The sequence below is a fragment of the Onychomys torridus genome, chromosome 16 (assembly GCF_903995425.1).
Source record: "Onychomys torridus chromosome 16, mOncTor1.1, whole genome shotgun sequence".
NCBI classification, from domain to species: Eukaryota; Metazoa; Chordata; class Mammalia; order Rodentia; family Cricetidae; genus Onychomys; species Onychomys torridus.
In genome coordinates this window covers 43,034,684-43,059,524 of record NC_050458.1, presented here as the reverse complement: position 1 = coordinate 43,059,524, position 24,841 = coordinate 43,034,684, and the positions used below count along the sequence as shown (strand labels likewise).

Sequence of the window (24,841 nt, the reverse complement as noted above, 5' to 3'; positions counted from 1 at the left end):
AGAGACCCCCCCTGTCTTTAAAAAAGAAACCAGACCAAAACAAAAAGTGCCCTTCTGTTGAATTTGCTCAGACTTGCAGAATGTCTGAGTTGAAGGGGTCTTGGGCATAGTTTTTAAAGAAATACATTTTTCTTCCCATGTTGATGAGTACTTTGCCCAGGGTTCATGCCGACAGTTGCTCCTGGTTTCACTCAGGCGCGAGAAAGTGCTTTTGAACGGTACCATCTTTCTTGGCTTTTGTGGGCAGGTAGCCAAGCAGCACACTCAGCTCCCTTAGCCTTCCTCAGAAACCTTCTTCCCTCCCTAAAACATCTTTTCCTTTGAGAGGCAGTAAGTTAAAGAATGGGGGAGGTGTTGGGTTTGTCTGAACTTCTTCCAGTTGGGTGGGACCCTTGGGCAGAAAAAGTTCCTAAAGCTGAGAGAGAGAGAGAGAGAGAGAGAGAGAGAGAGAGAGAGACAGATAGACAGACAGACAGGGAGAGGAAGGAAGGAAGGAAGGAAGGAAGGAAGGAAGGAAGGAAGGAATAGAGAGAGAAAGAAAGAAAGAAAGGAAGGAAGGAAGGAAGAAAGAAAGAAATTAGTATTTCTTATGGGGCAGTGCCAAGCAGAAGGGTGGGCCATCCTGAAAGCCACATTGGCACTCACTGTCCTCAGCCAGTTTGAATTTCTAGTAACTGTGACTCAGAGTCTCAGGATCAGTTATTTTTTTGTTGAAGAAAGAAGCCAAGGTTTTTGGTTTTTTTTTTTTCTTTGGCCTCGGGCAGACCTGGGACTGGACTCTATTGACTGTATCTCCTTCAGCTCTCCTTATTTTCCCATCTGCCACACGGACAGGCCAGCTTTGAAATGGTGCATTCTTCATCTTCGCCCATCTTTCTCCCTCCTTACCCTTATGTTATTGGCGACATCACTTCTCTGATGGTAGGAGACACGTGTTCAAGTCACAGAGATGAAAGTGATTCCAGGAAGCTGCTCCTTGGTAACAAGGTGTGGTGCTAGCTAAGTGATGCGGGAACCAACCGGTGGGCAGGCTTCTGGGCTTGCTGTTGAGGCTTCAGAGGGGGCCAGCCTCTTGTGTATCCTTCTTCTCATACAGCGCAGCTCAGCTTGTTACTCCGATCTGAGCTGGGTAAGCGTGAAGAAAAAGGGGTTTAGAAAGCAGCGGAGGCACCTCTATGTAGAGTGTCTGTGTTTCCTGTGTTTTATGTGAAGTCACTGGGCTGGAGAAGGCAGCTTCCTGTGTGGTAAACATGAAGACCGAGGCTGCGGAACACTTTTGGAGACTTAACCTAACTAGGCCAGAATAGGGGTGAAGGGTTAGGAATCTTAGAGCTCGCTGGACGGTGAGGCCTGGGAAGCCAAAGGTTCCCCCTTGCCTTAGCATAGGGTCTGGCACCAAGTCAGCTTGGGTCCCTGCTGCTTGAACACAGCTGAGGCCTCCATGGTGCCTGTCTTAGGGTTTCGGTTGCTGTGCTGCAACGCCTTGACCAAAGTGACTGGAGGAGGAGAGGGTGCTTTAAAATGAGGCTAGATCTGCAGTCTGTCCTGAAGGGAAGTCAGGGCAGGAACCTGGAGGCAGGAACTGAAGCAGAGGCCACGGAGGCATGCTGCCTACTTACTGCCTTTCTTCTCATGTTCTCTCAGCTCACTTGCTTATATAAGCCCAGGCCCACCTGCCCAGGGGTTGCACTGACTCTTAGCTGAACCCTCCCATATCTGTCCTTAATCAAAGAAATGCCCCACAGGCTTGCCTACAGGCCAGTCTGGGTTGGTGGGCATTTTCTCAGTTTAGATTTCTTCCAAAACAACTCTAGCTTATGACAGCCTGACAGAAAACTACCAGCGCAGGAGGAGGAGGCTGGGACAGAGTAGCAGCCCAAGAATCTGGGTGTCTGAGTTGAGTCACAGCTCTGCTAGTGGACGGGTTAGATTTTCTTGAGCACCTGAAGATAACAGGCTACATGCTGATGAATTCTCCTCTTGCCCCCAGGAAGTAGAAACTCGTTCATTTTGCTGAGGAATTGCCTTACAGAGAGTCAAACTAGGGGGTGGGGGGCACTTCAGCTCCTGGCCTTGCAACACCCTTCACTTGAGGGGATGCTTAGCCTCGCTTGCAAAGAAGATGGACTGGTTCCTGCGACTTTCTCCTTCTCTGGCTGTGAGCTCGTAAAAGAGCACCATCATTGCCACTGCTGTTGGCCACTCACCGAGGCCTCCTGTGCCTCAGTAAATAAATGGTATTTATTGCAGCTACTCTTTTCATGAGTATGGAGCTCAGGGAGGGAGGGAGGGCAGGTGAGAGGACCCTGGCTGCTAGCATGGAGTCAAGCCCAGGATAACCTGGTTGCTGTTGGAGCCGGTGCTGCCCGTGGCCAGAAGCCCAATGCTGTCTTCACAGGCATGCTCTTGCTGATGCCTGTGCATGGTGTGTAACAGGAAACTTAAAGAGTCTTATTAATAAAACTCAAACCCGAGGCCAGTTATTGGGGTGAATGCTGGAAGATCAGAGAAGCAGAACAAGCCACAGCTATCTCACCTTGCTAGTTCCTCAGGTGATCCTGTTTCCTCAGGCTGGAAGCTTCTGAGTCCTCCTCCACATGAATCTCAGCTGAACTGTGTTGCTCCAAAGCTTAACTAACTACATGCTTTTTCCCCTTTAGTTCCTGGTCCTCATGCCTTATATACCTTTTTCTTTCTGCCCCCACTCCCTGGGATTAAAGGTTGGGTTTCTGGGATTAAAGGCATGGGTCACCATGCTTAGCTGTTTCTAAAGTGGCCTTGAACTCAGAGATCTGGCTAGCTCTGCCTCCCAAGTGCTGGGATTAAAGGTGTGTACCACCACCGCCCAACTTCTGTTATGGCTTACTCGTCCCATTTTCTAGCCACCATTTCTGGCTCTGGGGCATCGGTGCACTGTTGCATTCCTTCCTTTGTCTGTCTGCCTGTCCAATCCTTAGTTATTCAGTAACCACACCGGATAACATGGTTTCCCACGCACAAAGCTGGACCCCAGGGCCAGGTGCTGGGAGAATGGAGGTACAGGAAGCGTGGTTCTTGTTTGCAGGAGCCGAGGGGCTCCAGCTCATACCTGGAGAAGCCCTTGGGGAGTCTGAGAAGGCTGCCTAGAGGAGGTGGCACTTGAGCCAGGGGCAAAATCAGAGGGCAGAGCAAGACGTGTCCAGGGAGCAGGGCTGGGACTGTGCTCTTAGGCATGTCAGCTCTGCTGAAGCTTTGTTCAGGAGTGACTCAGGTTGGTGAAGCCCTGTGACTCAGGACTGGTAAAAGGTCCCCTCTCTAGTAGGCCCTAGCCTTTTCAGAGCCCAAGGTAGCCCACGGGAGGCTTTCATCCTTGCACCATTTCCTGAGAATTCGAGTGCTGCATTCCACTCCCAGGTGATGAGCCTCTGACTGTGTGCTGGGCAGGCTGCCCATGTCCCCTGGTTGGGTGGTCAGACAAGTTATACTCAGTCAAAGGACTTGAGGTGAGATTTTTCACGGACTATTGAGAAACAGCCATTGCTGTTGGAAACAGTGTCCTATGAAAGTTAAAAAGAAAAGCTAGGAGCCTGTTGTTCACAGCACAAGTATGGCAACAACACTACCTAGAAGCACCCCACCATTGGAGTTTCTGGGTTTCCTGCATGTGCACATACATGCACACATGCAGTCACGCACACACCTATGTGCACTTAAATCCCAAGCAGAGCGATACTGTGTACTCTGATTTCTCACTTAGAGCTGTAATCTGAAGTTTTCTATGTTGCAACATCATCACACTGGGTATTATGGCCATGTTATTGTCCACTGAGGGGTAGTACTGTTCACACTGTCGGGAAGTACCATGGGTTTTATTGACTCTTAAAATGTGTTCACTCAATGAGCTGCTAGCTGTTGAGCGTCTGTTGTAGGTCTTCTCCAGAGATGGTTGCACATCAAGAGGCTGGTGCCTGAGATCACTGGGCCGCTCTCTGCACTAGGTCTGGTCCTAGGAACATGGTCTGCCTTTGGGGTTGCGGATGAGAAATGGGGATTTGTAGAGGAGATTGGGCTGCTAGGTGCCCAGTCCGGTTCATAGAAAGCTGGTAAAACCACCTTGTCATTCATGAGCTGTCAGGAAGCTCAGGAACTGGAGCCAGTTGCTGAGAGACCTTTCCAGGCTCTGTAGAGGAAGGTCGTCCACTTTCTGCCACCCAGCCTTATGTCTGTCTCCTGTGTATACCTGTGCAGTTTACAAGACCTGGCTCAGAAAACCCATGTGGAAGAGGTGAGGGACCAAAAGTCTCCAAGGGGCCTTGTTCACAGTATGAGGTCCACTGCTGAGGCCCATGCTGAGTAAGAAGACTGCCGAGGGGTGGGAGGAGGAAGGAAGAGGGGATAGGGCCCCACCCATGAGGACAGGGAGGGTCTGAAAACATCTAGATACCTTGCCAGGGGCCCAGGACTCTGCTGAGGCTTCTGCCTTGCTGAGATGGTGTAAGAATTGTAGCAATAAGTTGCAACAGTTTGGCTTTGTTGTAAAAAGGAAGTTTCAGAATCCTAGTGGCAGCTTTTTGAACAGATCTTTTATCTGTAAGTGGGGAAATAATTATTTGCAGGGCAGCTGGGCTTCAGGATGATGGTGGGTGCCTGCTTTTGTCAAGGAGAGCATTGTACTTAGCACTCTCTGCCCCCACCGCTCAGTTCACACTCCCGTTCAAGGCTTTCTGAAATGTGCTGTCTTCTTAGAGAGCAGGAGAGGTAAGTTGTTGTTTGGGAAGGAGCCAGAAGCTTGTTGCCACCTGCCCGGCCTGGGGAATGAAGGGGGCTGGGGTGGACTCAGGCATTGCAATCTGCACTCACCCTAGGCCTCTTGGGTTTGAGGTTTTGTCACGGTTCTCAATCAACCCCCCCCCCCCCAAAGCAACACAATCCAAGGCTTAACCTAGCTTTCTTTTCACACATGAGTTGAAGTTGATACTAATAAAAAAGTCATTGGAGGAGTCCCAGCAGCTGGTGGAATGTTGCTAGTTAGGGTGAGGCCCTTTGTGACCCTTTTAAAAAGAGATTAGTTTATATGTATTGCCTTCATGTAAGTATAACTACATGAATGCCTGGTGCCCAGGAAGCCTGGAAGAGGGCATTGGGTTCCTGATTGTGGAGTAATGGGTGGATGGTTATTGGGCACCATGTGATGTTGGAAACCAAATCTGGATCCTCTGCACAGCAGGAGCGGCTCTTGATGGCGGACCCATTTCCAGCCCCCCTTTGTATCTGTATTCACTTCCTGTTTACACTGCTGTTCTAGTCCCCTCTTGTATCTTTATTCACTTCCTGTTTACACTGCTGTTTGGTAATTTCAGGCCAAAGATTATCATTGAGTTTATACTAATTTACATTATTTACTAGCTGTCATAGTGGAGGTGGGAGAAGGGAATGTAAGAATTAGAAATGAGAGGAGGAAGTGGCGCATGGGTGGGGACAGGGCAGCAGCTGAGTTTGGATTCCATTTTTTATCCAGGTTATTTGTTCATTAGCTATGGACTGAAGGCTGGGTGTGCATTAGGGGCTGTCATAGGTTCTGGGACTGTGCCATTGAGTAAGTCCTTGGACATCCCTGCAGTGTGCATGCTATGGAGGCAGACAGCAGCCACAGAAACCGGTTCACTGCCATCACGCCAGGCTTCCGGAACCGCTACATCGAAGTGCCACAGACGGGCACAGGAGGTTGGAAGTCAAGGTCATAGTGGAGTCATTGGCACCCTGGGTTGCAGGTGGCCATCTTATTGTGTCGTCACATACTTGTCTTCAGCATATGTGTCCTAATCTCCTAGGGGGACACCAGTCATATTAGATTTGGGTCTACTCCAGTAACCATGGCTTGACTTAATCACCATTGTGGACGACAACCTGAGGTGTGTCTTCAGCCATCAGAGGAGCCCAGTGCAGCCCAGACATTCTGGTGACCTTTTCAGGTCTAGCACCTCCCGGAGTAGCCCTGGTTGGTTGGCCTGGAAATCTTTATGTAGACCAGGGCAGCTTTGAACTCATAAGAGATCCACTGCTTCTGCCTCTGCCTCCCCAGAGCTGGGATTAAAAGCGAGCTCTACTCACCCCTGCTACTTCTTAGACTGCTTTGATCCCCATTTTCTCACGTGTAGACAGGTTAGTATGTCTTAGGGGCCATAGAGGAGCTCAGTGAAGGCTAGATTCAGCTACATATTGAAACTTTGTCTCCAACAAAACCAAGCAACTGCCCCCTTGCAGCCCTCCAACCCGACTCTTGTCTTGGTGTTCGGTGTTCTGTAGACAGCCAGAGGATGGGCTACCTTCAGCAGTCTGGACTGACTTGGAGCAGCAGGTGCACAACCCCCCATCCCAATCCTGCCCTCAGTGTCCCTTTCCACTTCAGATCCAGGCCCTCAGCGCTTGGGCTGTTCAGCCTTTTCCACCTAGTGCTGAGTGTGGCCTGTCTCGGGGTGAGCATCAGCAGAGTTGGAGAAGTGGTTTCAAGTCCCCAAGCTTGGCCAGCATTGAGTAGCTACTAGTGAAGCTTTCTTTGCTGGGTACTTAGCCGGACTGGGCACCACTCCGACCTCTCACGGAAGCGCTTGCCCCTTTGTGGTCTCGCCTCGCCGTCAGGACCCTTGAAGTCCCACGGCGGACTGGGGAAACGGGAACATGTTTGTACCTGACTGGGTCAATTTCGGCACCTCCCTTAGCTCTGGTGGCCCTGGATGGGTGGCTGTATTTCCTTGGCTTCTGAGGCCTAACTATCGTGAAGTACGTGTCCAGTGCTTACATAATAGACAGGGGCTCTGGCCTCTGACCCAATCCCTTTGATCTCATTTGCAAGTTATGTGACCACTGTGACTTTTTTTCCCCCCGAATCTATGATGGAGGAAAAGAAGCAATATCTCAAGAAGTTTTGGTGCCCAGTGAAGCTGTCCTGGAACTCACTCTGTAGTCCAGGCTGGCCTCGAACTCACGGAGATCCACCTGCCTCTGCCTCCTGAGTGCTGGGATTATAGGCGTGCACCACCACCACCTGGCTTCATGCCATCATTTTATGGGTCACGATGACATGGATTTTCTGCCACAGTGGCTTTGGGTTCCAATTGCTTATTGACTTGTTGGTATCAGGTATAAGATCCCACTTCAGGTGAGCATGGGCAGGCCAGGGCAGATGTGGTCAGCAGGTGTGTGTGCGTGTGTGTGGGGGGGTTGGGAAGGAGTTATCTTTAGCCTGCTTTCTTTAGAGAACCCAGCTTCAGCTTCTCTTCTCCAGTGAGCCTCCTCCTGCCGGCCCCCACCAGCCTGCTGTTTTCAGCCTGCCTTCTGCCCACAGCCTGCTGCCTGCACTGTTTCCTGTCCCTGTCGGGGTGAGGAGGAGTGGATGTATAGTCGAGCGCTCAGGAGGAATGCCTCATTATCCCACGACTGTGGGGCACGTGGCGTTCCCCTGCCCTCCCAGCGATGTGCTCCCCAAGCTAGCCGCCATCCCCTCCTCCCCAGCCCTGGCCGCAGGTAGTGAGTTCCAGGCTTGTGGCTAGAACTCCCAACCTCCTGGCACAGAGGAAGGAAGAGCTGCAGAGACCCTCCTGTCACCTCTCAGCTGTGTGCCCTGCATGGGAGCAGTCCGGGGGAGGCTCACAGGTGACATGGCTCTACCACCCGCCTCGCTGAATCGCGCACTGTGTGAAAGTGCCCAGGTTGGCTGCTGTGGGCTGGGCCTCTCTCTCTTCCCTCGGAAAACCAGTCCCGGGCTTTAATTATCTTTAGGTTGAAGTAGCAGAGCCCCCTCCCCCAGTTCCACCCACCTCTTTTCTTCTGGCTTCCTGACAAGAATGTGAAGAATGTGGTCCTCCGTTGTGGACCTGAGTGGAGGTCTGGGTGCCCGGGCCATCTGGGTGCCTAGGCCATCTGGACGCTGGGGTGGGACTCAAAGGCTCTTCTCGGCTTTACAGGCTGCTTTGTTGTGCCCAGACCGACGACGGGGACATTCCGGATTGGTTGTGGTTGGCTTACTAAATTCCTGTATATTCTAGTGGCCCCTTTGAGACAGCTGGGAGGGGATGACCCTCTCCCTGTCCCAGCAGTCTCACCTCAGAGGAATCAAGTTCAAAGGGATTGGCAGGGGGCGTCTGGTGCAGGAAAGGTCAGTTCAGGCCTGAGAACCACTTCAGCTTTGGAACAGAGACCAGAGTCGCCCGTGCGCTTTCTCCTTCCTGATCTGGTATGTGCTGGGATCCCTGGCTTTATGTGTCTGCTGCCTCATTGCATCCTAGGCTGCAGGGAGCAGAAGGGTTGGATGCAGGACCCTGGAGCCCGGACCGAGAACTGCAGGATGCAGGCACTAATAGCAAGCCATGTACCAGATGTCTCTTTTGCAAAACAGGATACCGACAGAAGTTACCCGACAGTGCTGCTGTGTCTGAGGTCGGTTGCTCTGGAGGCAGTTGGGATGAAGTTAATGGCCATGTGTTCTTTTGAGGGAGATTCTGAGTGATTAGCTAGCTTATTCACACCCACCCTCACCCAGGCAGCAGAGACGGCTCAGTGCTTGCATCCAGGAGACTCCAACTCATAGCATCACTTTTGTCTTGATTCCAGCATCTTCTGGGGCACTTTGGTGCTGCCATCTCTGTGTGCATTCTACGAGCATGTCTGTGAACACAGATCTGTGTCCACAGACCTCTACATACGTCTTTATGTACACACATCTCTCTGTGTATCCCGGGTTTGTATATATCTCTGAACAAGTCTGTGTATCCAGGTTTTTATGAGTACATGTCTCTGAGGGTACATGTGTGTAGAGGTCTGTGTATGCACATGTTTGTGTTTGTACGTGTCTGTATGCAGCTAGGTCTTTGTGTGTTCATGTCTGTCTGTTAGTCTCTAGGTCTTTAGGTATACATCTTTGTGTGTATGTGTTTATTTATGTATATAGGTCTGTGTGTACATATCTGTTATGTACATGCCTGTGTATGTGTTCGCGTTTTTGTGTGCGTGCGTGTGCGTGTGCGTGCGCGTGCGTGTGTGTGTGTGTGTGTGTGCGTGCGCGCGCACGCGCGCGCAAGTGTGTATGGAGATGAGAGCTTGTGGGAGTTGGTTCTCTCCATACCATATGGGTCCTGGGGATCAAACTCGGTGCCAGACAGACATTTCCCCCCTTAGCCGTCTCGTTGGCTTTCTTCCAGGTTTTTATGTATATATGGTTACCTGGCGTGAATGTCCCTAGGGCAGGGCCCCTTCTTCTTCTTTTTTTTTGTGGAGCTGAGGATTGAACTCAGGGCCTTGCGCTTGCTAGGCTAAATCCCCACTGAGCTAAATCCCCAAGCCCCTGCATCTTTTCTTATGTACAACCTTGACCGTCCTTGGTCACTTTGGAGCCTAATTGTGGCTCAGGCAAAAGAGCAATTCTCTGCAGGCAGTCAGGATTCTGGTGCAGGACACGGTAAGGTCAAGGTCATTCCTGCCAGCCAAGCTCCCAATTGAAGGGCAGCTGGGGTCGGCCTGCCTTTAGACAGGAGTAGCCATGTAACTAGGAATTGTTATTTTATTTTCTGTCTTATGTATGAAGCATGCCTAGGCTCCCTACTTTGATCATCTTTCTGAAAGGAGGGGGCTCAGGAATGCAGTCTGACCACCTCAGAAGATGGTGTCAGATTCCTTGGAGCTGGAGTTACAGGCCATTGCCCTATATGGGTGCTGGGAACTGAACTCTGGTCCTCTGGAAGAATAAGCAAGCATTCTTAACCCCTGAGCTGTTTCTCCAGCTCCTACTTGTTGGTCCCCCCCCCCCACCCCCATGGTTTTTCTGTGTAGTCCTGGCTGTCCTGGAAATAGCCCTGTAGACCAGGCTGTAGATATATACACCATACCCTGTCTGCTGCCTTCCTGACTCTTAAAGGATGCTCCAGAGTCCTCATATCTAGGCAAGTGCCTCTGAGCTTCCTGAGCCCCCCCTTTTTTAAGAGAGAGGGGCCATGATTTCTGCCTTGGCTTGGTCAAGGTTGGCAAGATCAAGCCATAGGAATATGGTGAGACACACTGTCTGGCAAGCAGCAGGTTTGGGTCTGTTCTTGCCTTTGCCTCTGAACTTGGAGTTCTGCTTGGTCTAATTGAAAGTGGGACTTGGTTGGGCCAGTGGCTTGACCTGTGAGTCTCCTCTGCCTAGTACAGTTTGATTCGGTGGGTGTTTCCCGACTGTCAGCTGGGTGGTACCAGTGTCTGTAGAAATGAAGTACAGTGGAAAATAATGGAGCACACTGCACGTGGCCATCATTTCATGAAGCTGGTTGGTGTTCGTTAAAAAAAATTTTTTTGAAAACTGTGTGTGTGTGTGTGTGTGTGTGTGTGTGTGTGTGTGTGTGTGTGTTTTCTCCTGTGATGGAGCTCCTAGGATGAGGTACTCTGGGGGTCTCTCAGAGCCCTGACCTTAGGATCCTTCCTACATGTCCAAGCTGATCTGCTACTGGGGACCAGCCTGTAAATGAGCCCCTTTCAAGGCCAAATTCTGACTAGAGCTCTTGACAAAATTCTGGGAAAGAGCTACATTCTTGGAGAGGAATAAATCATGTTGAGTTGGGTTAAGCAGGATGTGACTTCAAGCCCCTGAAGTGTGCCGCGTCTATGACTGACTCATTGTGAGTTCAACCATGACAGATGACTTAAGGAGCCACTGTAGAGGGAGGGGCTGCCTGTCTGGGGTGCCAGCAAACACTGGCACAGGGACCCTTGTGTTCTCTACAGTGGTTCTGGGTTAGGCCTTACAGGGACGGGCTAGGACAGTGATGTCAGCCAGACCTGCCACATCCTCCTTACCTTTGTGTTTCTCAAGTCACTGCAGGGTGGCAGGGATTGCCCGGAGGCTCAGAGGCTCCTGTGAGTTATCAGCTTGCTGACAGAGTCTGATTTCTCCTGAGACATACTATGTCTCCCTCCCTTTCAGGGATGGTGCTCATGATCAGAGTTCACTCTAGTAGTTGCTGGAGGCTGTTGGGACTGTCACTTGTGTCTTAGAAACAAAGATTAGTGCATGTCGTACAGTAAAGTGGAGGGGGTATGGTGACACCGTGTCCCTGTGGTCCTGGAGGTCTGCAGTCTGGCCTTGGCTTACACATGTAGTCACACTGATATCCCGACAGTGAGGTGTGGCAGATGGTGTGGTTATGTGAGTCTGCAAGGCAGGTAGATCTCAGGGCTTGCTGGTTGGCCAGTCTAGACAAATGAGCTCTGGGGTCAGTGAGAGACTATAAGGTGGACATTGGCAGAGCAAGATGATGGACATTGGCCTCTGTCACAGACACCTTGCCTCCACCCACCAGGCATATGTACATATAGAGCAACGGAGAGAGAGAATGGGACGTAGATATTTTTATTGAGCTTGATTCCTGGACTTTTGACCTTTAGGAAAGGAAGATTAGACCCCCCCCCCCCACTTTTGATCAGTTCAGGTAAGGCATTATGTCGCACCCCTGTGTTGGCCAGCAAGGGCCGACGGGTGACCAGTGTCCCGAGACCTGCGGGGATAGAAGAAGGCAGCAGTATGGGAAGTGGCTGTATAATTCAGCTTTAAAAAATTTAGTAGCTTGATGCTAGTTTTCCTAGTATGTACCCGGCTCTGGGTTAGAATTTTCAGCACCACCCCAGAATAAAGTTAAAAGATATAAAAAAAATGAAAAATTTTATTTAACTATCACTATGAGAAAACAATGTTGCTTTGAAGGTCTTCTGGTGGGTTCCAGGTAGAGTGACCTTCAGAAATCATTTAGTTTAATTTTGTTTTTGTTTTTGTTTTTTGAGACAGGGTTTCTCTGTGTAGCTTTGGGCCTTTTTTGGATCTTGCTCTGTAGACCAGGCTGACCTCGAACTCACAAAGATCCGCCTGCCTCTGCCTCCCAAGTGCTGGGATTAAAGGCGTGCGCCACCACCGCCCCACTTTAGTTATAGACAGGGTCTTGGCCTGGAACTTGCAGTGGATACCTCATTCACAGATCTCCCTGCCTCTGCCTTCTGAAGGGCAAGTGTTGGAGATCTGAGTCTGAGCCGCCACCAGGCCCAGGGCGCCTTGTTTCCGACCCTGGATTGCATTGCTCAGCAGTCATGATGTGGACTTGGAGACCAGCGTTCTGCACTTTCCCACTGAGACAGTGGCATATAATTAAAATGTTCGAGTATGGTTATTTTTCTGCATTGGTTTTCAGCAAACCATGCTCACATGCTTGAGGAGAGAAAAACCCTCTCTCAGCAGAACCAAGGGGAAGGAAGGAACCTCACTGTCTGAAGGGCTCCGAGTTGCCCCTGTGCGTTCGTGCGTGCGTGCGTGCGTGCGAGCGTGCGTGGGAAGCCGCCAGCAAACTGAGAAGCCGCTGTCTGTGTGAGGGCGCTGCTTGTGTACACGTGGGAACAGCTCCCAGAGAAAGCACCCCAGAAGTGTTCTGTCAACCTATCAAACCTGAGGGAGAGGGGAGGGGACGCCGCGGAGGGGTAAGGGGAGGGACCAGCTGCCCCACTCTGCTTGGCAGCGGGGGCGTATCTCTTCCTGGAATAACTTGCTTCCCTAAAGCTCCTGGACTGAGCGAAGGCTCATTACATGCAGGTGAGGCCTCTGTGTGATCTCACTGTGCAAATATTGAACCAATTAAAAGCCAAGCCAGAGGCCAGTGTAAATGACTTATCTGCAGCGCCAGCCCCGCCTGCTGCCTGTCTGGCCTTCCCTCTGGGCCAAGGTTGCCTAACCTGTTATTGTAGCCCCTTCCCTCCTTTTCCTTGCCCCTTCACCCCCTTCTCCTTCTTCTCTCCTCTCTCCCTCCATCCCTTTGTCCTGAGACTTAGCGGGAGTTGCTTTTGGAATGGTCACTCAGGTCTGCTAGGATCCCAGAAGACACACTGAATGTTTTGAAAAGTTCTGGTTCTTCCCACAGCATTGACTTGGGGGACCCCTTCTGCAAAGAGGACCAGAGGAAACAGTTCTGCACCCCTGAAAATGAGCAGAGCAGCAGAGGTTCTAGGCAGGACTGAGCTGGGCCCAGGAGAAGAGGGCAAGGATAATTCATACCACAGTGCTCAGAAAGGGCTGCTTGCTGGGTGAGGGCCGTGCCTGGGGCTTGGAAGACTCTCAGTCAGCTGGAAATGGGAGGGGGCATACGGCTGCTCTGGGGGTCTGATGTGAGGGAGGATACTCTGGGGTGCTGACCTCTGGTGTCTAGCATGGATTGAAGAGGAAAGATTGTCAAAGGCATTGGGCGATGGGTTGGGCTCCAGAGGCCTGTGTGGGCAGTTTGTCCTTAGGGTGGACTGCTGCACTGCTGGGAGTAGCTATTGCTTTCTGCCCTGACTGATGCATTCATTCATTTCGAAATGGTTCTCATGCTGAGGCCCTGAGACAGCTATCTTAATGGAGGAGACCCAGTAAGATTATTCTGGAGTTCCTGTGATGCATGCCACACCAGGGCTGTTCCTGTCACTTTGCAAACATCTACATAGAGCCCTGGGGTTGGCCACTTGTCATCTGGGGGCCTATAACTAACTGTAGGACTCCAAGGAGTTGAGGGGTGTCAGAAGGTGAAATCTGGCAGCTTTTATCTTGTTCTGGTTTTAATCCCCTACCCTGCCTGGTTCTGGGAACTAGATTCCCCTGAGTCCTGTATCCTGTCTACACTGGGAACTGGATTCCCCCAAGTCCCCTACTCTGCTACACTGGGAGCTGGGCTCCCCCCTACCCGCCCCCGGCTTGGAAGTCCTCTCCTTGCCAGGTCCAGGACTTTCCAACTGCTGATTTCCCATGTGTGGCCACCCACCCCCTCAGAGAAGTATGTAGGGTGAGCTCTCAAATACGGAGCTGATGATGTCATCTCCCCTCCCTCACTGTCCCCAGAATAAAGTCCACATTCCTCAATGGCTGATAAGATCCTGCTTAAGCTGGCCCTGACGACCGACCGCCTACAACTCTTTGTGAATTCATCCCCACCTTTAGTGCACAAGACAGAATCTATACATGAAATTATCAGGACTTTCTAAAGAAGATTTTCCTTTTAGTTGGCAAAATAAAACTTGTCTATATTTACTTTACCATGTACATTTTGAGATAACGTACTCGTGCCCTTTGCTGGGCACTGTGGAAACAGCCACAGGCCACATGTCTCACTCAGTTTATGAGGAAGGCGGTGGGACAGGCTTTGGGCTCTCGGCCGTTGAGCTGAATTCCTCTAGGCCTTTCCCTGGTCTGGTTTCCTTATCTGCTCAGCATCAGCTTGGGCCTGGGTTGGAATCCTGCTAATACAAACAGGTCCCAGCTTCTCCTGTAAGCAAACAACATTCCTGAGGTGTGTGTGTGTGTGTGGGGGAGGGTCCTTCCTGGTGCTCAGCAGCTCAGCCCCCCCCCCCCCCAACCCGAGGTCAGTGGCTGCCTTAGAGAGGGTACTGTGAGGCTGCTCTGAGGCAGAGTGGTCCCCTTGTGGCCCCTCCCTGTAAATAGCTGTTGTCCTAGGTGTTTATGCCAGGCCCTTTGTCTGCTTTGAGCTTAACAGCAGCCCCAGCAGACAAGTGTGAAAGCTGAGGCCTGGGGTTTGGTAACAAACAGGTGGTCAGTGCCAGGCCAGGCTCAGGTCCAGCTCGTCTGGCACAGCCCTTGCGCGCACAGCCCTTGCGCGCACAGCCCTTGCGCACAGCCCTTGCACACAGCCCTTGCGCACAGCCTGTCAGCATTTCCCAGATCAGCTTGGAACAGTCTTTTCCCCCCACTGATCTCTGGAGTGGCAAGTCTAATCCGAGGAGTCAAGGCAGCCTTCCTTCTGCTTGCATCTGAACTCTGCAGGAGGCTGTGGTGGTGCTTGCTTCCTCTAAGGGAAGGGCAGAACCTGCAGTCACAGGCCCCTTCCTGGGCAAGATGGGGGCAGTCACTCTGGGAGCAGGACAGAGGAGAAGAATGTGAACTACTAGGAGTCTGGGGGAGCATGAATTGCAGCTCCTTTAGTGGGTTGCCCCTCGCCCCTCAGTCTGAGGTGCTAATAGCTTTCAGGTCCCTGGAGTTGTGAGCAGAGGACACAAAATTGTGGAATCCAGCCCTGGTCTTTTTGGCCCCCACACCATACCCATTCTGTGTTTGGTGTACTCCAACCTTGGGGTTTGAACAGATGCCCCCTTTGTTCCTAGTTCCAAGACGGATGACCACAGCCCTCGATTGTCAGGTGACCACATAGCCCTTCCACCTCTTATGGCACCCAAAGGTAGCACAGGCTATGCTTGTCATGTCCTTTTCCGTATAGTGGTCTGCTAGGGACAACTTTGCCTTGTTAAGTTGGGGTGCCTGAAGGTTCTAGAAAACAGTTCTGTCCTATGCAAGGCTTTTTTTGGGGGGGGTCAATAAATTATCTCCACACCGTGTTTCTTTGTAGACTGAAGCCTCAATTATGCCTTCCCTTTCTGTTTGGAATGTGACAGTCCATGAATGGCTTAGTTTTCCTAAAGGTGAGCTAGCCATCCCCCTCACTTCTTGTGTCAGTGTGTCCCCTCTCCTCTGGCCCCCTCTGTAAAGCTTGGGTGATTTCCTAGCCATCTCATTCATTCACTCACTCACTCACTCACTCACTCACTCACTTACTCACTCACAAAACCCTAGCTCAGTTCCTGCCCTGGCCACACATTGCCCTAAATATTGGAATTAAGATGGTTGAGACTCAATTCCTGTCCTCAAATGAAACTGTAAGCAATTACAATTTGACCAGTTGGTCACTGTGGTGGAAATGAACCCAGAGCATGGAGGCAGGGACACCAAACGGGACATCTTTTTGCTACATTAGGGAACATGTGAGCTGAGATCTGAGGGCTTTCCGATGCAGAGAAAACAGCCTCTTGGGAGCTCTGGGGTCCAGATCAGATTGGGCCATGAGCATGGAGCTGTGATAGACATTGGAGAGGGAGAGGGCAGCCTGCTCACAAGCTGAGATGATTTGGCTTATTTTGAAGAAGGTGTGGTATTACAGAATCTGTTTGAACCTAACCAGTAATGTCTATAAAACAAGAGAATGGTTAAGTAGCAATGTGAATTGCAGAGTCTTAAGCTGGGAAGGAAGCTAGGGAGAAGTGTGGATACACAGGGCTCTGGTGATGGAGGCCTCGTTCATCCACTGGGGAGGAGTTTACTCCCCAGTGTGTAAACTTGGATAGCCAGATGACAGAGACCTAGAAAAGGGCATGGGAGGTGGAGAGTTGAGGGCTGGTGCTTAGATGAATTGAGGGGTCGAAGAGAGGCCTGAGTGGGAAGGGAAGTTCTCATCTGGGATCTAGGTACCCCAGAGAGGATGCCCTGGGCTCCCCAGGACTGATCCTGATTGTCCCACAGTATCACTCACTAAATAGCATTTGATGTGGAAGTCTCCAGATAGGATAAGCTGGCACTGGTGTGGAACAATTCCTGCCCGCTCCTCTCTCCTTCTCCCTCCCCATTACCAGCTGCTTTCTGTTGCTTCCCTGGACTGTCTGATGCTGGTGAACTTTGCTTATGAATCACTGTCTGAGCTCCTATGTTGGGGTTTCTGGGGGAGCTCCGTGCCCTCTAGGGAGGCACACCGCGTCTTTTGTGTGTTATTTTATAATTAGGCTGTTTAGAATATTTACTTGTGAGGATTGAAAGCTAGACAGCACTAGCTTTGTGCAAGCACTAGCAAAGCACTCTGCCATGCTCATCCCCTGGCCCGAGGACCTTTAAAGTGCAATCAAGTGAATCCCTTCAAGTATAGCCTGTTGTAAAGGACAATCCTTTCTTAGTGACAGTGTCGTCCACACTCTTCATTGTTTGGGTCCTAGAATCATACTAGCCTCAGACTTTTCTTCCTTTGGACACAGGATCTTGCTGTAATGTTGAACCTGGACTGCCTTCAAACTCCTGAGCCCTCTAAGTTGTAGGTATCACTTCTGGTCCCTGGAGGATAATTTTAAGTGATTTCTCCATGCAGAGACCTGTGAAGTGTTTTTTTTTTTTAAATTAATTAATTAGTTCATTCATTCATTCGGAGACAGGGTATTGCTATGTCCCCTTGGCTGGCCAGGAACTCACTCTGTAACCAGGCTGGTTTGAACTCATAGAGATCCGCCTGCCTCTGCCTCCCAGGGCTGGGATTAAAGGTGTGCACCACCATGTCCAGCTCTGTTCAGTGAAGTGTGTTTTTTCTTTTTCTTTTTGTGTGCCGGGGATTGAACAGAGGTTCTCCACATGTTAGTGAGGTCCTCCCACATGTTAGTGAGGTCCTCCCATGTGTTAGTGTGCCGGGGATTGAACGGAGGTCCTCCCACATGTTAGTGAGGTCCTCCCATGTGTTAGTGTGCCGGGGATTGAACGGAGGTCCTCCCACATGTTAGGCAGGAGTGTTCTACCATTGGGTTCTGTACAAGCCAGACTCCTGTGTCACAGAGGAGATTGGTTGGACACCTCAGAGCCAGGGGAGATTTTCCTTGTTTTGAGTTGCACCTTGTCTTCTAAATCTCCATCTTTGGCGATGACTGAGGCATTTTTGGTTGTTTTGCTGGGGACAGGATGCTATTGGCATCCAGTTGGCAGAGGCTTAGGATATGTCTCAACATTTTAACAATACGCAGGTCAGCCCCACCAAGCATGATTTGGCCCCAGAAAAGCACCGAGGTGGAAGAATGCTGCCTTAAGCGAGCACACCATTTGTGTTTACGAATCACGGCTGTGTGTTGGCTTTCTCTTCTCTCCTCGGCCTGAGTACTTCTCCTGCTGCTCCTCTCCCTTCCCCATCAGTTGTCAGCATTCTACCCAGCTTCACTAGTTTCACAGCCTTGGGGGCTTGCCCCCCTGAGCTCCCTCCGAGTCCCCCTTTTTCTTGTTCCCCCTGGCTTCTTGCTTCATTGAGTCTGTGTTGGAGCTGGTTGTTGACATGGTGCTCCCCGGTGTACATGCATTTGAGGAGCATATGTGGGATTTAACAACCTGTGCACAGGGAAAGCAGCTGAAGTGGTCCCAGGTGTTGTCAGGGCCCAGGGGTATATGGCAAGCAGACCCTCCTCAGTCATTGAGTGTCTAGTGGGCACCAGTTGCATTTGGGTTTGGGGAACACAGTGACCAGAGCTGAAGAAAACTACCTTCTCTCTGCTCTGTCTGCTCCTCTTGGTTCACATTGACACCTTAGTGCAGTCTGTCCAGTGTCCCTCTGCATTGTAAAACCCCGGTGGCTTTTGCATCTTTGCAGTGACCCTTTCCCCCCTTTTTTAAATTATCTATCTATCTACCTACCTACCTACCTACCTACCTATCTATCTATAGATGCATTGGTGTTTTGCCTGCATGTGTATCTGTGTGAGGGTGTCAGATCTTGGATTCAGAGACAGCTGTTGAGCTGCCATGTGGTTGCTGGGATTTGAACCTGGGTCCTCTAGGAGAGCAGCTGGTGCTCTTAACCACTGAGCCATCTCTCCAGCTCCTTTGCAGTGACTTGTTGTGTGTATATCCTCAAATATGTATTTGTTGGTTGAGTAAGTGAAGCTCATGGCTTGGAAAGGTTGTTACAGCCTTTCCTTATCTAGAACTGTTGTCATTAATGGTGGGGTGGGATTCAGGCCTTGATAATTTCATTGTCCTCTAAACCAATAGCTGTGAGGAGAGGAAGGAAGGGCTTGCTCACTCTGTTCTCAGGAGATGGGGAATACATATGCCAGGGAGCCAGGGATTAAGCTGGACCGGGGCTTCCAGTGTGTGCCACTCAGCTGTGTGTCCTTATGCCAGTTACCTGACAGAAATGCCTTCAAGAGGAAAAGATCGCTTTGTCTGGCAGCTGCGGGGGTGTCCGTCTGTCTTCTGCTGCCTCTGTCTTTCTGGGCCTGCGGGGAGGCAGAGCATCATCACAGGTGGGGGTGTGTGGAGGAAAGCTGCTTGCCTCATGGCAGCAAGGAGGTATAGAGACAGCAAGGAATGTCCTGGGACAAGCTGTGACCTCGGAGGACACTCCCTCTGTGATCCGCGTTCATCAGGCTCCACCTCACCATCTCCCTACAAAGACATCAAATTATGAATCTGCTGAAGAGACCTCACGGTCCAGTCACTTCCCCCCAGTTCCTCCTCTGAGCATTTTGGCACTGGGGGCCAAGCCGTCGGCACTTGAGCCTTGTGGGGTGGGACATTAACTAACGTCCAAACCATACCACAAGAGTCTGAGTGGAAGCTGCCAGGGTCAGGACTGGAATCAGTCTTCTAGGCGTTGGTTGACTGCTAAATCCAACTGCACTTATCACCTTTCTTTAGCTCTGGCGGTTTCCATTTTTGATCAGAATTCCTGTGCAAGCTAGGACCGGGAGCTAGGCTTACAGCTTTGAGGAGGCACCCTAATGTCTGCCTCACCAGGGGCGTCTTTCTCTGTTTGTTTCTTTCCCATAGTTCTGTGATTTAGGGGAGACACTGGTTCAAGTGGAAACGACAGTGCTCGGAGACCACACAGGTCTCCGTTAACCTGGATTCTGAGGCCTGTCGGAGCCTTGTCTCCCTTACCCATAAAATGGATGTGATGAAATATCCCTTATGAAATGACTGCCAGGATGGAGTGGAAAGTGAGTACTCATTAGCACGTCTGGAGAGCAGAGGCTTTATGACGAGTATGACAACCTGAGGGCGGCCAGCCTGGAATTTGGCCTTGGAGAATGGTAGACTAGTCCAGTTGTCTAGGAATGGAAAAGCTCAGTGTCTCCACCAGAGTAATTTCCATCTTTACTGGGCCAACAATTTGCTTTCTGAATAAACACACAAATAAGTAAAAAGGAGAGGGAAGGGGGAGCGGGGGAGACAACCTAGTGGATGCTTTGTGGGGAGGCTGGGGAGATGGATAGCGAAGGACTTGCCTTCTGGGTTGAAAGAAGAGGTTTTTGGTCACCCTCTTTGCTTTCAGTTTCGTCATTTCCTGAGAGTCCTAATTTAGCTTCTGGTGTGTCCTGCTCGATTATGGCCTAAAAAGGCAACAGCTTGGGTTTCTGAAGTTGGATGGGCACCCGCAGGAAGCTGCTAGTGCTAGGGAAGAGCAGCCCAACCCGACCCAGTCTCCAGTGGGCCAGAGCTGCTGCGTTTAACTCCTTGAGTGCTGCTGCCTGCCAGCCCCTCCGAGGAGGACCCAGCCCAGCCACAGGAGATTTGCTGTGAGTGCCAGGGCAGGCAGTGTTGGCAGGGTCACATACACACTCCTGTCCTAATGGCGGCCGCCCTCTTAGAAGATGATTAGATTGCACGTCCCAGGCCCATACTCCTCCACTGCAGAAATGGCATGGCTGCAAAGCTCATGGCAAGGAGGCCTACAGGTAATAAGGGAACCCCTCAACGTGGTATTGGAACACTGTTTAGGGGCTAGCCCAGTGGTAGAGTGCTTACCTAGCATGCATGAGGCCCCAGGTTCATTTCAATTCCTAGTACTGAAGACAGTAACAAAACAAACAAAACAGAACAAAAAACCCAAACCAAATCCAAACTACAAATCCTCCTATGTCACTCCAAACCAAACCAGAAGCCCGCTTTAGATTACTATGCAGTCGTTAGTGACCCACGAAGAAGGGTTCTGGGTTTGAGTCCCAGCCTCTCAGCTCCAGTGAGCTAGTAGACTTGCTTCCTTCCCTTGTGAATGAAGCTTTGGCTGAACATAGAACTCTGTAGGGAAATGGATGCATGCAGTAAGTTAGGGAGGTAAGGGTGAGTCTTTTCTCTGTCTGTCATGAGCGTTTCTGTGAGTCAAAACTATAGAGGGCTAGTAGAAAGAGAGAAAATGGCTTTGAAATTTTATGCATATTAGTGTTTTGCGTGTGTGTGTGTGTGTGTGTGTGTGTGTGTGTCTGTCTGTCTGTCTGTCTGTCTCACGTGCGCCTGGTTCCCATAGAGGTCAGAAGAGAGGATCGGATCCCCCAGATCTGGTGAACCACCATGTGCTTTCTGGAAACCAACTTGGATCCTCTGCAAGAGCAGCAAGCATGCTTGACTGCTAGACCATCTCTCCAGCTCCCAGAAAAATGATTTTTTTTAAATTAAAAATATTTTAAGAATATGCATATATACTGTCGTGTCTCTCCGACACCCCCCCCCCCCCCAGTCACACTGAGCTGTGACAATTGCAGCGCAAGTCTAGGACAGCAGTCACAGAGGCAAAGGCAAATGTGGGTTAGAACCCCACTGCATGGCTGAGCTAGGCATCCCGAGCAGTGACTCACCCTCTCTGAGCCTGCTTTCTCTTCTGTGAATTAGAGATGATAAAAGGTGCTTTCGAGGAGACTGGCAAGGAGGCAGTAAGCTTGATATTGGTGGTAGATACTTACCAACTGTCCCACCTCCTGGTGTAGGGATCTTGTGCATGGCAGTGGTACATCCCCTCAAGTATACCCACGGGCGACTTCACTGTCTGAGATGGGTTTCACTCTGTAACCCAGGCTGGCCTCTGACTACGATCCTCCTGCCTTAGCTAGCCTTCCCAGTGCTGAGACTACAAGCCTGTAGTGAAACTGCCATATACTCAGGATTTTGGAGACCAGTGATGGAGATGAGGTTGAATTTGAGTTCTGAAAAAGTTGGGAACCAGCAGCTGATGAAAGCCTGGGTTCTGTGTTCATGGTGGTGTGTGAGCAGAGCAGGGATGTGGTGGGGAGGCTGTTAGTCTTGGTCAGGCACCTTTTGGGGTGCGGGGATGGGGGAGAGAGGACACCTGGGGATTACTGTGGCAGACAGAAGGTTTGTCCATGGCCTGGTCTAAATTGGCAGTGCCTGGAGTAAGTGCTGGCACTCTGGCGCTCACTCCACAGAAAAGGTGAGGCCTGAAGGCACTTCATAGCTGCCTGATTCTGTTCTGCTTGCTACCAGCTGACTCTGGACCCTGGCCTCTCTCCAGCAGTCCTTGTAGATAGTACCTTGTGCAGGAGGCTAAGGGGGTGTAAGGACTGCAGTTTCCTGGTGCTGGGTTTAGATGAGGGAAGCTCCCAGCTGAGGGAGCTGCCGAGACTGCCAGGGTTTCCTGAACTCGCCTCCCTCTTGGGAGGGAGTTTGGGAGTACCAGGTTTCCAGGAAAACAGCCCCTGGTGGAGTGGGCAGGGAGCCCCAGAGCCTAGGTCTGGAAACCATTTAACAAGCCAGAGATGGAGGCCTGGGCAGACAAAGTCTCCAGCCTCGTTGGCATCTGAATCCCTGCTGGAATTAGGAAACTTGAAAGTTGAGGAACTCTGGGTTCGAATCTGGAAACTTTGTGGCTTTCCAGAGTAGGATGGTCAGACTTGATCTCACAGAGCAGAGCTTCCCTGTGTCCTTTACTTGTGTTCCAGCTTCTGGTTGCTTCCTCAGGTGGCTTTGGGCCCAGTGCCTTGTACCAGGTTTCAGATCCTGTTTTTTTTTTAATTATTTATTTTTGTTGTTGTTTTGGTTTTGGTTTTTCGAGACAGGGTTTCTCTGTGTAGTTTTGCGCCTTTCCTGGAACTCAGTTAGTAGACCAGGCTGGCCTCGAACTTACAGAGATGCGCCTGGCTCTGCCTCCCGAGTGCTGGGATTAAAGGCGTGCGCCACCACCGCCCAGCCCAGATCTAGGTTTTGGTTCAGTCAAAAGTAACAGTAGTTCCCCAGGGATCCAGCCTGTGTCCATGGGCTTCAGTTATCAACTTGCTAAACACAGGAAGGCCATAGACCAGGACCCACAGTCCCTGAAGCCTCTCTGCCTGGCCCCCAGGGAACCGTGCTTACAGACGGGCGTCATAACATATGCCCATGCTGTTTGTGATTCTCTGAGGACTAGTTGCTTCCCATCTTTATTCTGCAAATGAGCTTTGAAAAGAACAAGTCACAAGTAGTGATTGTGTCGTGTCCTCCCCCACCCCCTCTTGAGGCATGACTGATCCCTTTCACTTGATGGTATAGCCCAGAGCCTGGCTTCGGTTCTTATTTCTATCCTGTAGTTGTTGTGAGTTGCCGTTATGGCTAATTAGATACCTGTGTTGTTGGAAGTATTCAATGGCGTGGTTGCTCTGCTGCCTCAGCAGTGGACTGTGGCTGAGTCTGTCTTTGTAGAGACTCATAACTCATCCCTTCTCGTGGTAGTGTTGTTTATAGAATTGCATATGTGCTGATCATAGAGTGATGCACTTACTTACTAATTTCTAACCAAATCTTGCTTTCTCTCAGATATGTAGAGTAAGAAAATTCTGGCAATTGCTCGGGTCTGATTATGTGGAATTTCACTGCATGAGCGTTTGTAGGGAGAAGTCTTTCGTGGCTGATGTTCCGTGGCTGATGTTCTGTCGTTGTTTCTCCTCTTAGGTCCTGGCCCTAAGTCACCATGGCCCAGCAGGCTGCAGACAAGTACCTCTATGTGGATAAAAACTTCATCAATAACCCGCTGGCCCAGGCCGACTGGGCTGCCAAGAAGTTGGTCTGGGTGCCTTCCGACAAGAATGGCTTTGAGCCAGCCAGCCTCAAGGAGGAGGTGGGTGAGGAGGCCATCGTGGAGCTCGTGGAGAATGGAAAGAAGGTGAAGGTGAACAAGGATGACATCCAGAAGATGAACCCGCCCAAGTTCTCCAAGGTGGAGGACATGGCAGAGCTCACGTGCCTCAACGAAGCATCGGTGCTTCACAACCTCAAGGAACGTTACTACTCAGGGCTCATCTATGTAAGTGACCCCAGGTGGGGGCGGGGCCTCTCTCACCCACAGGTGCCAGGTCTCCGGCTCCTGGGTGAGAAGAGGGCTTTAAGGCGTGCCAAGTGAGATGCTCACAGCTCTTGCATCTGTCTGTCCTGGTGGAATGTCCTATGCCATTACCGTTTCTCTTGCCTGCCTACCTCGTATTTGGCCACATGTGGGAATAACATGCTCCCACCTGCTCACCTCTGACCTCAGAACTTTGTGGAGACATGTGGGTTCAGCTAGCAGAGTGACTTCCTTCTAACGGAGCCCTGCTGTCTCCTGGCTCCCTGTTCTTCCTGGACTACCTGGTCAACCCTATAGTGACTAGTTTGGTTCAGTTCCATCTTGGTACTTAAGGCATTTTTGCCCTTGTAGAATCCTGTTGGTAAAGCCTCTTGCCTAGGGTCACACGTAGAACAGCACTGAGCTGCTGGAATGCTGACCCGTAACACGTTAGTTCACGCTGGTTCTGTGTCAGGGCCTACAAAAAGCAGCAATAGAGTCCCAAGAGCAGGGTGGGCAAAGGCCCTCAGTACGCCCAAGACCAGAGTCTCTCTCTTCTACTGGGGCTACGATTTTAGATGGAGAGAGAAGAGCATTTTCCCAGGCTTCCTGCACACCCCCACCTACACACACACACACACACACACACACACACACACACACACACACACACACACACCTCTCCACCCACCTACCCCCACACCGTTATAGGCTCTGAACTTCCCTGAGGTCACAAAGTTCCTTCTAGTGCCAGCCCCAGATTCACCGTTTTTTTTTTCTTTCTTTTTCATAAACAGCCTTTGAAAACAGAACGTTTATTTTATGCTGGACCATTGAAATCCTCGAGATGAACCAGATGCTACCTCTGCTGCCCTCGTGGCCTTAGACATTTCTCCGTCACAGAGATCCGTATCTGAGTCTGCCATAGACGGTTCTCAGGTGCCCCATTGGCTGGTGCCCTTGGCACTCCAGTTATACTTTCCCTTGCGTTTGTCAGGGCCACATTTGCCAAAGGTGGGCTTCCGAAGGCCGTGGGCTGTAGAACCACAGCAGCAGTCCAGCCGCGCATCTTCTGCGGCACTCTCCAAATGCCATTCCTCCTGCGGCCATGCCTCTGCCGAGGCCAGAAGCCCCGATTCCTCTTTTTAGTTCAGATGTTAGGGAAGAAATAATGTGGTGGTTGTTCGTCCTAAAATAGCTCTTTGTTTGAT

The 24,841-nt window shown here is 50.8% G+C and overlaps 1 protein-coding gene across 2 annotated transcripts in view; it reads left to right on the top strand.

The window, feature by feature from the left end:
- The window catches only part of Myh9 (myosin heavy chain 9), an 85,461-nt gene that overhangs the window by 6,725 nt on the left and 53,895 nt on the right, over positions 1 to 24,841 (top strand). For both annotated transcript variants that reach the window (XM_036207789.1, XM_036207788.1), the window contains exon 2: positions 23,261 to 23,612. In XM_036207789.1, coding sequence (XP_036063682.1) covers positions 23,280 to 23,612 — 333 coding nt within the window. In that variant the 5' untranslated portion in view covers positions 23,261 to 23,279. The remainder of the gene's footprint in view (positions 1 to 23,260; positions 23,613 to 24,841) is intronic.